This window comes from Sciurus vulgaris (genome assembly GCF_902686455.1).
Source record: "Sciurus vulgaris genome assembly, chromosome: 3".
NCBI lineage: Eukaryota > Metazoa > Chordata > Mammalia > Rodentia > Sciuridae > Sciurus > Sciurus vulgaris.
Window position 1 is genome coordinate 88,104,104 of NC_136463.1, and position 13,311 is coordinate 88,117,414.

Sequence of the window (13,311 nt, forward strand, 5' to 3'; positions counted from 1 at the left end):
TCTTCCATTTCATGCCATGTGGGTACACTCATGGTTTCTTGTATAGGTTGAATTTCTATCAACCTTGATAAAACTCACCATTCTTTAATTTCAAAGACCACTGGCTTGGTTAACAAAGTATCGTGAACTAAATTATCATTTTATTGCTAACTTTTATTTCATTGTTTAAATTCCGGCTAATGTATAGAAGACCGCTACTATGCATTTCTGCTTTTGTGAAAACCGTGTTTGACTAGCATTTAATGTGTGGGAAGCAAAGAGCTCTCCTGAAGAGGAAGAGCCCTCCTTCTACATTGCTGCCCACTTTCCCAGTGAGTTACCTGTTTAGGAGTTCCGTCATAAAGTTATCTTTTGCTGAACGTGTAACAGGGCTGGGTCTGTTTCTGGGTTCCAACTTCATTTGGTTGTAAATGTCTGGTGATGTTGTCAGGTTATTTTTGCTTTGTGAACCACCCTCAGGACTGTCTTCTGATGTGGTGGCCCTGTTGAGCTCATTTTCGATTTCACACTGTAGTTCAGACTTCTTCTTTTCTTTTTTTCTTTCTGATTTTAGTTGTTTGTTTCCAAACCCCAAGACTTTTGCATCTTTCTTTTCCACTTTGGTTTTGGACACATCCATTTTCCTGCTACTGAGAGCTGGAAGTCTGCTCTTCCGAAAACCAAACCAGCTGGCAAAAGAAGGCCCTGGTTTCGGCTTTGCTTCCACAGAGGTGGACTTTGTCTGCACTTGGCCCTTTTCCACATTTTCCTGAATGCACAACATGACCTTTTCTTCGATTGTGGGTGAGAGGGGGGCTTCTGGGCTCACAGCACCAGTCTCAGTTTTAGAGGCATCTGGATGCCTTCCAGAAGTTTCTAGCTTGGATGTCTTGCTTATTTCCAAATTGTTTGGATGCTGTGTCCTCCCTGGGGTCTTTAGGGCTTGAGGGCAGTCTGCTGGGGTGGGTGGGCACCTGCAGTGGTCACTGCCTGGTTCCCTAGATGCAGTCAGGTTGGGGTACTCTCCCTGGGCAAAGGCCTGCTGGTGTTGCATTCCAGATGGGGTGAGAATCCCTTCAGGCTTTGGGGGAATCCTCAGGGGCAACTTGCTGGGGCTCCCATGCTGGCTGCTGGAGCTGCTTGTGCTCCCTTGGGAGCATTGCCTGGAGAAGGTGTGCCCCAGGGGCTTCCCAGCACTGAGGAGACTCTCAGATGTGGGAGCAGAAGAGGTCTTGTGTGGAGAGCCTTCGGTAGCGGCATTCTGCCGGGTAAGAGAATTGCCTCTCTCAGCAGTGTTGGTAATAATCTGAGTTCGGATTTTGCCTGAACCTTCCATGGGGGGAGTAGAGGGCTTGTCTCCTGAGTGGGCGCTGAAGCTCTGGCTTCGGGCTTTGGCACCATTCATGCCTAGAGCTGGTTTTAGGTGTGGTTTGCTGGAGGAGAGAGATCTTTTCACTGATCTGCTTTCTTCTCCATCTCTCCCATCAGCCCCAGGAATGCTATTTTCCAATGATTCTGGCAGTGCTGTTTCCAGGGAAAGTCCTTCTACTACACTGTCTGACCCTTGTAAACCCAGTGTAGAGGTGTTTCCTTTACTCCCTGCAGTCTCAAGCCTTGCTGGATTCCTGGAGTCCTTGGGTTTAGACTCACCCACAGTCACAGAACTTTTAGAGGCTTCATTTAAACTGTCTTTTTCATGTTTCCCTGGCACCGTGGAACTTTTCCTGAGCAACTGGGGAGACTTCATGAGAACTTTGAGTCCCACTGGGAGACGAGTTTTCAGTCCTTTCTCATGAGCATTATGACAACCATATGGGGCACTATGGCTTTTGAATGAGGAAGAGGGACTGTTAACCTGAGATGATGATGACTCACTGGCCTCTAAGAAGGAAGTCTTGGGAGATGCAAGGACACCATCATTCACTTGTCCTTTTCTTCCTGGAGATACACTTTTGGAGGATATCTCCAGGGGCTCATGGACGGAAGGACAATTCCTGGGTGTCCTTAACCCTGTGTCTGTGTGTATGGTCCCAAGTGTTTGGTGAGGAGAGGTTTTGGGGACACCTCTCTTTGGAGAGACCTTTGGAGGTGCTGAAGACATCATGGCAAATGAACTAGGGGGGATGTGAGCAGGGCATCTGGTGTGAATCGGGGTTTCTGTGGAGGGTGGAGCATGGGTGAAGACAGGCTTTTTAAAAGCCATGGAAGGTTTCTTTCTCTGCACTTCTGTTGTGGCATGATGAGAAGAAATGACAGGAGCAGATGTTCCTTTCAGCAGTGGGGTCTTGAATAGTGTCCTTGTTGTGTCATTGGGAATCCTGATTTCAGATTTGGCAGATGAAGGCGGTGGCAGATAGTCATAACTGGGCCTGACCAATAGGGAGACTGACCTGCCTGGAGTGGGTGGCGGGGAAGGAGATTTCATTCCCACATCTGGTCCAGAATCACAGTGTTGATCCCTTGTGGGAGGGTCTCCATTCTCATGAGTCTCGATGAGGGGCCTTGACCGTGACCCTGGAGTCTGTGTCTTAGAGCACTGGATCCAGTCCTTTCTGCTGGACATTTTGGGGCCATGGGGAAGTTGGACAGGATGTTTTGGAATGTGTGATTCTGATCGTACATCACAGAAGGGCCCTGGGCTCTCAGTCTTCATGAATCGTGAGAGTTTCCCAGGAGGTATGGCTGATGATTTTTCAAGAGTCACTGGGCCAGAGGGGGGACCTAGTGTGGAGGCTTCAGGTTCTATTATTTTTGATTTCTGAGGTGAACACTTGCCTCTGGCAGGTATTTTTGTCAGACTTTGCTTTTGATAGATACTCACAGATGCCCCAGACCTAGAATTACTCTGACATGACATATTATGTGTTGGCTTGGTCAGTTTTTGTCGCAGGGCATTTTGCATTACTGTCTGGGGGCTGAAGGAGTCTGTGGGCACCACAGGAACATTATCCATGTCATCTGTTGGAATGTTTTTCTCAGTTCCCTCTTCAGATCTCTTTAAGAAGGCAGAGTCTCTTGTAGCAGCAGCTCCTGGCTGTAAATGAGCAATTCCCTGAGGTGAAAGTTCAGTGTGCTCAGCCTTGGGCCCAGCAGGGTCCGTGTTGATAGAAATTTCGTTTCTGGTAACAGTGACAACTCCAGTCTGGTGAGAGCTGAATTCAACGGGTTCACCATCTTCCGCATCAAATATTACAGTGACACATTCTTCTGAAGAAGTCCTTTTTACAACCCTTTGCTGCTTAATAAAGCCAAATGTTTTCGGCTTTGTCTCTAGGTAGGTAGGCACTGGTTTTTCCTCATCAGGGGAGTCAAGTTCAGATTTTCTGAATCCCATGAGGATGTCCAGGTTCTCGGTGGACTTGTCAGTGTCAGCAGTCAATGACAAGTCTGAAGGGCTTTTCTCATCACTGCTGTCTATGTGTAACTCATCTAGCGTTTCATTGTCATCAGTGTCTGAGAGCTGGAGATTGAGAGCCATGTGGCCATGGCCTTGGCTGTGTGGATCCCTCCCCCTCTGTACCTGAGGTGCCTGTGCACTTGGGCATAGCCTCCTCTCCAACGGGCAGTTGCTGGCACAAGGAGACAGCTTTTCAGGCTTTTCTCTGGGGTAAACTGAGGACATGTCTTCTGAAAAGTGTTTTCCATCGGGCTCCCAGCCAAATAGACTATCAGAAACACTGTGGGTTAACTTACTGTTGTGCAGCCGGCAGCCTTCATTTGGAACTGTTTGCAGCAATGCTAAGGAGGGGGAGTCTTCATCCACATCCTCATGAGGGTCTGTGTCATAAACAAATGTCTTGTGGAGCTCCTTGCCGGGGCTCCCCATGCCAGGTGGTTTGCTGGGAGGATATTCCTTAAGGCTGCTACTTTTAATTCCTGGAGAATATATTCCTTCATTTGAGTTCATGCAATCTTTATAACCCCATTTGGTTATCACTGACGGGGGTTCAAGTAACACTTTGCGTTTCTGTAGCTTCCTTAGCCCTTCCAAAATATGACTTTCCTTGATCCGAGTGGGAGGTAGTTCATCTGCAGAACTAGCAAAGCCACTTGGGAGTGAAGAATCAATACTTAGCCTTTTATCCCAGTGTTGTGTTGATTGCTAGGAAAAGAAAAGCAGATATCAGAAACGATTGAACCATGTAGATCACAAATATAGAAAAGGAAAAACCCATTGTTAGGCTTAATTTGTGCTATTGGTTGATAAGTATTCATATATAAATGCAGTTTATGCAATGTTAACTATGTAGTAAACATCGATTTTGCCAGGTCCTGTGCTAAGTACCACACTGAAATAAAGAAATAGAAGGTAAGAGCTCTACGGTGGAGGAGCAGAAACTCAGCAGAGGAGAGGGGAGTTAGCTACAATTAAGTGTATGTCATGGGAGTAAATGAGAGGTGCAAATGGAGTGGGTATTACAGATTCAGAAGAGGGAGCCCAAAGGTTTGATTGGAAAAAATCTTGAAAGGCATATAGGAAAGGTATTTTTTTTTAAACTTACCTAGCCCTTGAAAGACAAATAGGTTTGCCTCAGGTTACAAGTAGGGAAAATGCTTTCCAGGTTGAAGAAATGGAATGGGAAAGACCTAAGTTAGGGAGGTATGTTCAAGGAGCACTTAGGGAAAATCCAGAAAATATAGCTTCCCTGCAGAGTGTGGATGAGTTATGGAAAGGGTAAACTAGAAAAGTAAGCAGTTCCCTATCTAAATGTCCTCTCCATTCTAACATTTGATAGTTCTGTGACTTCATGAACATCAATAAAATGTTTCTGAAGCATACATGCATGCACATACATACATGCTTACTTATACGACCTGGGCATTTGCTATTAGAACCCTATAGTAATTTTTCTTCTACTAACTTAAAAATGTCAATTTCTTGCCCTTCATACTTCCTCAAATGTCAGCCTTAGTTTTGGGAACCTGTTTTGGAAATGTCACAGGAAAAAGACTGCATTCCGCACATTCATATTTTTCATACCATTGTCAATAAAAAATGGAAGGGCAAAAGAAACTAACATTTACTGAGCACCTGCTGTATACTGACCACTTCCACAGTACTTTGCATCATCAGAACACTACCATAGTGAGGTATTATCCTTCCCTATTTTACTATAGAGAAAACAGATTCAAAACTGGTCTGTTGCAACTCACAGATACAAAGAACTGGAGCAAGGGTATGGATTCTGGTTTCTCTGGTACTTTCTACAGCACTGTCCATTTTGCCTCAGTTCAAAAGTGGCCAGAGGGGATGTGTCCATATCTGGAGCCTGCACTCCTAAACTTGATATTTTGCTACAAAGTCAAGTTTAGCTTCTAGTCTCCCTTCTGCATTAGTCAGTGTCCTAACAGAGATCACAGGTTACATGTCACCACCTTCTTGAACTCAGAGTTTAAATCACAAACTAGCACCCAGGGAAATGGATAGAATGTGAAGGTTGATTTGGTGACTTTTTAAAAAGGTTACATAATTAATGGTGAGTAACTTCAATGGCCAAATGTGATATTTTCAGAAGAGCACTCCATATTAGTCTTGGATACACCAGCTGTTCTCTGCCATGCAACTCTGAGTGTTAAGTATACGCTCATGTGCTGAGATTGAAAATATTTCAGAAACTTACACTGGGATCTGGGCTTTTAAGTAAGCTGTGAACATTTGCTTTTATCTAAGGCATTTTCATGAAAATTACTCTTGCTATCCATAACACATATGTTTATTTTTTTTTAAGTCAAATTATACATTTTCTTTTGAAAATTCTTTGGTGTCAGAAGTTGCTGGGGATAGATGCTGTTTGGTGATGCTGTCCCTTCTTCCTGCTCTTCCTCTTTGCCATTTAAAGCTCCTTTGGAAAACAGAAGCAATCCCCTTAGTGAGTCTGGGTATTATAGACCAACCAGAGTGCAGACTGCCATATCTTAGATTTCTAAGAATTTCCATGATCCTAATAGTCACATTGACAATAAAGCAGAGAAGCCAGTCAAAAGTGCCCTGCGAGAGCTTGGAAGAAGCAGATGTGTGTAACACATGGAAAATATGCTTGGCCTCTGCTGACCCACCTCCTCTCTGCCCCTGCAGAGTCTGTCCATGGCAGCTTCACCTCATCCCAAGGTCGGCAGCTATAAACCTCCAGTGAGATTGGTCACATTCCTCCACCATTTTCCACAGGAGGTCTTGACATTTAACAACTTGAAAAAAGTTTGACCCAATCTTAAAACTTAGGAGCAAAAAGAAAAGCATGAGTTCCCTGTGGCTGAGGAGGTAGGGAGGAGCTGGCATTTCCCACAGCTGCCTTCTTTGCTGGGCAAAGCTGGAAGAGAGCTGCACTCTGGAGCAGTATGGATAGTTGCAGGATGCTGCTGATAAGGTAGGGGTCATAATGTCTACTCCTTTTCCATTGCTTAACTGGACATCAGGGTTATAATTTCATTTATTATCTTATAAAGGGCATTGTTGGTCATACTAGGAACAAACCCACCCCAACACTTGGCTAGCACCTCCATGTATCAGGCTGACTCAACAAGGCCAAGAGAGCAGAACCATTAAGAACCATTAAGAGTGAAGGTTCTGGATCCAATTGCCCAGTTTTGCCATGTACTGGTCATGGTCACTTAACTTCTTATCTGTTACTCAAGTTTCCTCATCTGTAAAATGGGGAGAATAGGAGAATGTACTTAATAGACTCTTACAAGCATTAAAGGAGCTAACAGGGAAGTGCATAAAAAAGTGAGTCACAAATGATAATGATTCATTAATCAGAGCCAAATTCTTGCCCATTTCATTCAAGCTTCCTTTCTGTTTCTACACAAAACAGTATTTAAGGAAACACTTGTGAGTTCAAAAAGAGTTATTAGTCATATATTTTATATAAGTTAATATTATGCATTCAAATTCATAGTTTTTAACTTTATTATGCAAGTTGATAGAAATGAGCACCTGGCACCAGGTAAAAATCCCAAAAGTTCTTCAAACAGAGTAAGTTTAAAATGTCTGGACAGGCCTGGATCCAGCTTGATGCATCCCTGGGAACCAGGATGGTGCACTGTGACATGTGACAGATGCACTGAGATTCCGTGACCAGGAGAGCATGCCACCCAGCATCTGTGCAGTGTCTTCAGAACTTTCCTTCCCTTCTTCCAGGGGAGAGATTGCCTTAGAACATCAAGGGCTGCTCTAATTGGAAGAATTCAGTCAAAATTTTTTAAAAAGAAAGTTAAAATGCTCTGGGAAGGAGAGCAAAGAGGTCCCAGAATGAAATGAGCAGACTATGGGGCCACAGGAGTCAGCAACACTCAGACAAAGCGAGGAAACCTCTCCAGCCATCTTCCCATTCTGTGAGGATCCAGGCCCCTGGCAGACAGTATTCAGAGCTCAGAACTACTCCTCAGAGGGAGCGATTTTGATAATGCAGCAGGCTCTCCGCTTTGCATTAGATGTCTGAGTCCAAGGGAATAGGCTCTAAATGCAAGCTTGAAATCTTTTTTTGGAGTTCTTGTTCAGAGGATGACAAAGCTGCTCCCTCACTAATATTTTCTGGGAGTTACAGAATTTCCTGGTTTCTATACTGCTGAAAGCATAACCTAAATTTACCCAAATGGTAGAGAAAAGACTTTCAAGTATTCTGATTCAGGGTTCCCATTCTTGTGTATTCTGCTTTCCTTCCACCTTAGGGAACTGCTAAAACAGTTATTTCAAAATTCTTGGCTTGCACCAGTGTGCAAAGAAGTTTGGTCAAAGCATGAAGGAATCCTTAGATGTGTGAGCCCACTGTGCAGGTGGGTGGCTGACATTCTAATGAGAAACATTGTCTAAGCACCTGGCACATAAGTAAGAATGGACCTACTTTCACTGAAGCCTGGGTCCTTGTGGTCTACTGCCGGACATTTGCTACTATGCTGCCTTCCAGTTGATAGTCAAATTGTGTTTGATGAGCCATAGCACTGATTAGTGGAGGTCAGCATAAACCATGAGCAGGTACTCAGCAAATGATCATTTCCCTCATACCCCTCCCCTTCCACCCTCTGCCTCTGTGACAATATCCTACCAGCAGAGGATCTGGTTCACTCATATGTTAAAAATGCCTTGAAAGGAGCCTTACCCTTTTCCTGAGGTTTTTGCCATCATGCCACGTATAGGAAGAGCCACTGGAATACTCGCTGCAGGTGCTAGAAAGGGACAGTTCGCTGCTGCTGCAGCTGTTTCGAGGACAGAGATGACCAGGGATGACAGCCCCCAAGCCAGGGCACTTCAGGGCAGGGATTCCTGATTTTGCATTCAGTTGGTATTCCTGAAAAAGCAGAACATTTCTGAGCAAGTGCCTGGCTTAGGGAAGAGTAAGTACCAACTAAACCTCCCAGTGAGTGGTCAGAAGTAAAGACTTAGGAGCCAAGCAGACTACAGGCACTGTTTCTACTGTGTGACTATGGGGAAGTTAATCAGCTTTTATAGCCACATTCTCCTTTTCAAAGGGAACAGTGACAATACTGCCTACCCTAAAGGATCATCGCGAGGAGTAGATGAGGTACTAGATATGAAGCACATAGCACAGCATCTGGCTTATAATTGTTGCTCAATTATTGCAAACTCATTATTAGGCAAAGGTACCGTGATGGTGGTTTCTTTTATACTGCCTTATAGGTGAGAAAATAAGATGAATATCAACACATGTCTCCGGGCTGAGTGTACAGCTCAGAGGTAGAGTGCTTGCCTAGCATGTGTGAGGCCCTGGGTTCAGTTCCCAGCACCACAAAACAAAACCCCCAAATGACAACGATAACATGACTAAATGCTACAAATAGAAGGAGACAGAGCAGAGTCCTTGGTTATTTGGTTCAAGAGTCTGAGTACTAGGCTGCTAATCTAGTGTCTGGATCAGGCTACAAAATGCCACAATATATGTGATCTTGTGAAAAATAAAAAAATTAACTTCTATGTACCTTAATGTCCTCATCTGTAAAGTGGAACAATTTTCCCAGATTACTCCAATGGCCGAGTCTGGGAACTTTTATTACCCTGCTCTCTTCCACTGACAATGTTATTCTAAATAAGTTGTCAAATGCCCCCAACCTATCTGTGCCCCCTTCTAATAAGCCATGCATATGTATGCAAACAAATGTATGCATTCTGAGCCTACAATGTAAAATATGAGAGAACTTTTATATCCAGTTGACTGTCCAAATGGCAATAATGCACACATTAAACAGATCTGGGTCCTATGCAGAAGGCCCAGGCTGTTGGAATGCTAGTGGGTCTGCATAAAGCAAGGGTAACAAATAAACTTGTGAACATTCAAGCACATCTTGACAGCTACACTACTGCCCCTTATGTAACAAATGAAGTTTCACAAACTGGACAGGCTAAATTAATTTAGCACCCAGACCATTGAGAATAAAATCTCTCTATTACTATCTAATTCCATTCTCCTATCTATATAAAGCTTCCTTTCAGGAACTTTTTGATGAGGCACCATCTGTCTTGGTGTCACTTGCAGAGTAGAGGAGCCTCTTACTTATGTGATTCGTTGACACTTTATGGGTACCTCTGGTACCCCAGTACTTATCGCTGATTTCCAAATGCAATTCCCACTGACGGTGACTAAACATCAGTGCAGGGAAGAAGGTAATGAGAATGTGAGGGTGCTTGTGGTAATGCTGAGCCCCTGCTTTAAGTGCATAGGGCATGTTAATGTGCTCTCTAATCAATATCTATAATGCTTAATAATATTAGATTTTTATCTGCCTTGCTATCAGTACTTTATTTTTTGCTGCATAACAATTTCTTTAAGTGATCTAAAAATGCCAAGAACTTTTATTATCCTATTCCCCTCCACTGAAATTTGATTCTAAATATCAATGAAAGGAGAAATTTGTCTTAAAAATCCAGATTTCAACAACACCTATTGATTTATGACCTTGTTTATTGCTGGATGTAACTTGGTTATGGGGAGTTCATATTTAGATCTCAGTTGCCTACAGTCAATGGCTCTGTCTTGCTGGAGCACCTGGCATATAAGCCTCAGCCATCACAGACATCTGGAATGCTCCCTGAGCACATTTTCAGAAAGACGACACCAGGCCTCACCTCTACTTGTGTGCAGTCCAATTCCTCCAGCCTGTTGTCTTACATTTTGTTGTCTGAGTAATCAGGGCAGTGGTAGCTAGCTATCTAGGGCTGTCTCTGCTGGTAGCTGTGTCTCCTCTCCAGAGAGGGATTGTGCCTGCCTCCTGCCAGGTGACCCAGAACTAAGCCTCAATGGCCTCTTCACACTCTTCTTGGCTTTTGGTGACAGTTTATATCCTGTCTTCCCCAAGGTACTGGGGCTTGTGACTTCCTACCTACCCCTTCCCACTGCACCTATCAAATGATACCCATTTTTACAACTCAACTCAATTCTCAGGACTCTTAATGCATAGGCCCCCTTTGCCCAGTTATCACTCATGTGTGCACCTCCTGCAGAGAGGCTGGATTAATATGACAGGAATCTAGATCTTAGAAGATGGGCTGGAGTGAGAATGAATTCTGGGCTCTTTTGGCCTTGAATTTCAGTGTCTATACGTGATAAAGGATAATTCAGGAGGTGGGGAAGGCCTGTCAATGTCATGTGCAGCCGGTGGGCGAGGGGAACTGGGCAGAAAGGTGTCGAAAGCATTCACTGCATAAGATAACAATGAAGACAGAACTGCTGCTGGCATATGGTAATTCTTAGGAACTTGCAGGTGGTGCTGCTTTTATAAAAAAGACACATATGTGTATCTTGCCTCTTCATCTAAACTGTAAGTTCACAGTTGGCCTACAGGACCCTGTTTGAAACTTCCTGGTATCCCATCATTATCTGATGCCTGACATGCCAGTGGTAAAATAACTGTAGTGGGCAATAAACAAAGTGGGTGCACTTTGTATCTGGGGTTGCCCACAGTATTTTCTGGAAAAATGTACTAGTAGATGACTTTCTTCTTCATTGTTTCCACCTTTGCCATGTTTTCCTATGGCTGTGACATGGTGTCACATGTTAAGGAGGGCAGACAAGGGTAAAAGTAACAGAGATCTTCTGATGGTCTCAATGGTATTAACAGGTACTATGCTATACACATTTCATGCATTATCTCATGTAATCCTCACCATTCTTTGAAATGAAAAGAAATATCATTATCCTCATTTTCTAAATGGGAAATTTGGCATACTCAGATTTTAGTATCTTGCTTAGGGTCACTCAACCAATACAGCATCTGATGCTAGACCCAAGTCCCAGCCATTTTGCTGTAAAGCTGAGAAAATCCCCTGACAGCAGAACTCTCTGGGATGTGCAGAACACTAGAATCCCACTGAGTATAGCTGTCAATAGATAATAATTATTACTAAAATTCTTCTTTGTCAGAAAATGCATATTGGTTCCCTCTGCAACATTATCTTAATTATGTTTATTTCATTGGCAAAATTCATCCTGTTTTCCCTATTCAAACTATTTTTTTTCAGTGTGCATTTTAGATTACTGCCTTGAATGACTCATATATTTTAACATCTTTGCTGTGAGAAATGCAGTATGAAACCTACAATTTTACTTAAAAAATAGAGAGACTGAAGCCAAGAGTTTCTTGAATAAGAATTGCATACTTAAAAAAAATTCCCTGATCTTAAGAACATGTTATAGATGGGATGCCATTAGGTCTTTATGGAAGTTTAAAGTGACTGCATTCCACTGAAATTTAATTTCAATTTAACTTGAGAATATTTACCTTTGGTATAGAATATCCTGTATATAACTAATCAAATTATAAAGTAAAATTCTAGTGATTCAAAATGTTCAAGTCATTTATTTAAGCCTAACAGTTTTCATTATGTATTTAAATGGCTCTTGTGTTTTTCAAGTTATTCTTTTTATGTCAATGGGAGTTAAAAGCCATACTGGTTAAAGTTTTGCCAAATAAGCACAAAGCTAACCCTAGCTAAAGAAAAAAAAATGCATAGCCCATGAATTTTTAAAAGTTCATACATAATATATCATAAAAGTAGGATGAATAATATGGGACATGGGCTTTAATAAAAAGCTCCTTGACCATTTCTCAGAGACTTTGAGATGTAATCAATACCCAAGAAGGTATCTTGGGGACAAAGCCAAGATTTATGACATTTTTGCCTAGAGTGACACTTTCTGCTTACTATATAAGCTGGGGGACATGATATTGAATTTCAGAGAACACAAGAAAGGAAGGTATTTTTATCTGCCTGACAATGCTTCAAGGATGCACTTTATGGTTCAGTTGTGACATCATATTTGATGGAAGGAAAATAACCTGAACAAGTCCTCTGAAGGCAACTGGGGGACTCACGTGTAGCTCGACATCCGTTCGTGACTGCGTCAGACTTCGGTTCCTTCCCACCTCTGAAAGCAAATCTCCAGATGAAAGATCTAAGATGCGTGAGTGAAGTTTCTAGGAAGAGCCAAGCAGAAATATGGAATAGCCATCGTTTAACCGTTTGTTTTAAAATCCTGCCTTGAACAGCTAAGTCTCAAAAGAATCGACACTTCTGGATCAGAGAATACATGCCCTAATCAAACAAGTTTATTCCAGTTTACTAGTGTTCAATATTTATGTATGTATGCAAATTGCATTTTGTAAACAATAATCATACACTTTACCGTCTTTCAGTCTGCCTTGGGAAACAGTACAAAAAATAAGCAGTAGTTGGAAGATTAGTAGGAAATATGTGAATATCTGCAATACACTTACCAACTAGTGTGAAAATTAACTTCTGATATTCATAGTAAAAAACTTAGTCATCAAGTTAACCTAAAAATGTTCAATGGTGGTTAAAACCCAAGCAAATAATTACAAAAATGACCTTATTTCTAAACAGCACTGATCTTGTGAAATCTTCCCTTGGACACATTTTAACTCAAAGTCATTAGCGTCATCTGTTAGCAACAATTAATGTGAATAGAAAATAATTGCATCAGGGATCTGGGGACTCAGAGGATTTTGTGCATTAATATTTACGTGCTATTTGATTATATACTGAATTCTTTATTTCAGTTTTGCTTGGGAGGACTGCTAAAACAGGGACATTTCACTATATTAATCTTTATACTAATTACTAAGACTTTTCTGTGGACATTAAATTTAATCAGTTTAATTGCAAATACAATAAAACCCGTGATTTATCTCTAATGTGCCTGCTAGGCTGGTGACATTTTGAAAGTGGTACTTGTACCCTGGTTTGTCTTGGTTACAACTTTTGTGACTTCAGACACTAAAAATGTCTAATCAAGTAAGTAAATAAGCATTCCCCCCTGGCTTCTGAAAAGTTTCTCTACTCTTTTTCCATCCTGGAGAGGC

At 42.3% G+C, this 13,311-nt stretch overlaps 1 protein-coding gene across 12 annotated transcripts in view; it reads right to left on the reverse strand.

Moving 5' to 3' along the window:
* The window catches only part of NCKAP5 (NCK associated protein 5), a 1,127,143-nt gene that overhangs the window by 162,959 nt on the left and 950,873 nt on the right, over positions 1-13,311 (reverse strand). For 10 of the 12 annotated variants that reach the window (XM_079135590.1, XM_079135586.1, XM_079135592.1 and 7 more), the window contains 3 exons: positions 12,268-12,405; positions 8,076-8,264; positions 321-4,081 (listed from right to left, as the gene is read on the reverse strand). In XM_079135590.1, the coding sequence (XP_078991716.1) occupies positions 321-4,081; positions 8,076-8,264; positions 12,268-12,405 (4,088 nt within the window). The remainder of the gene's footprint in view (positions 1-320; positions 4,082-8,075; positions 8,265-12,267; positions 12,406-13,311) is intronic. The other 2 variants (XM_079135591.1, XM_079135589.1) reach the window with 1 other exon arrangement.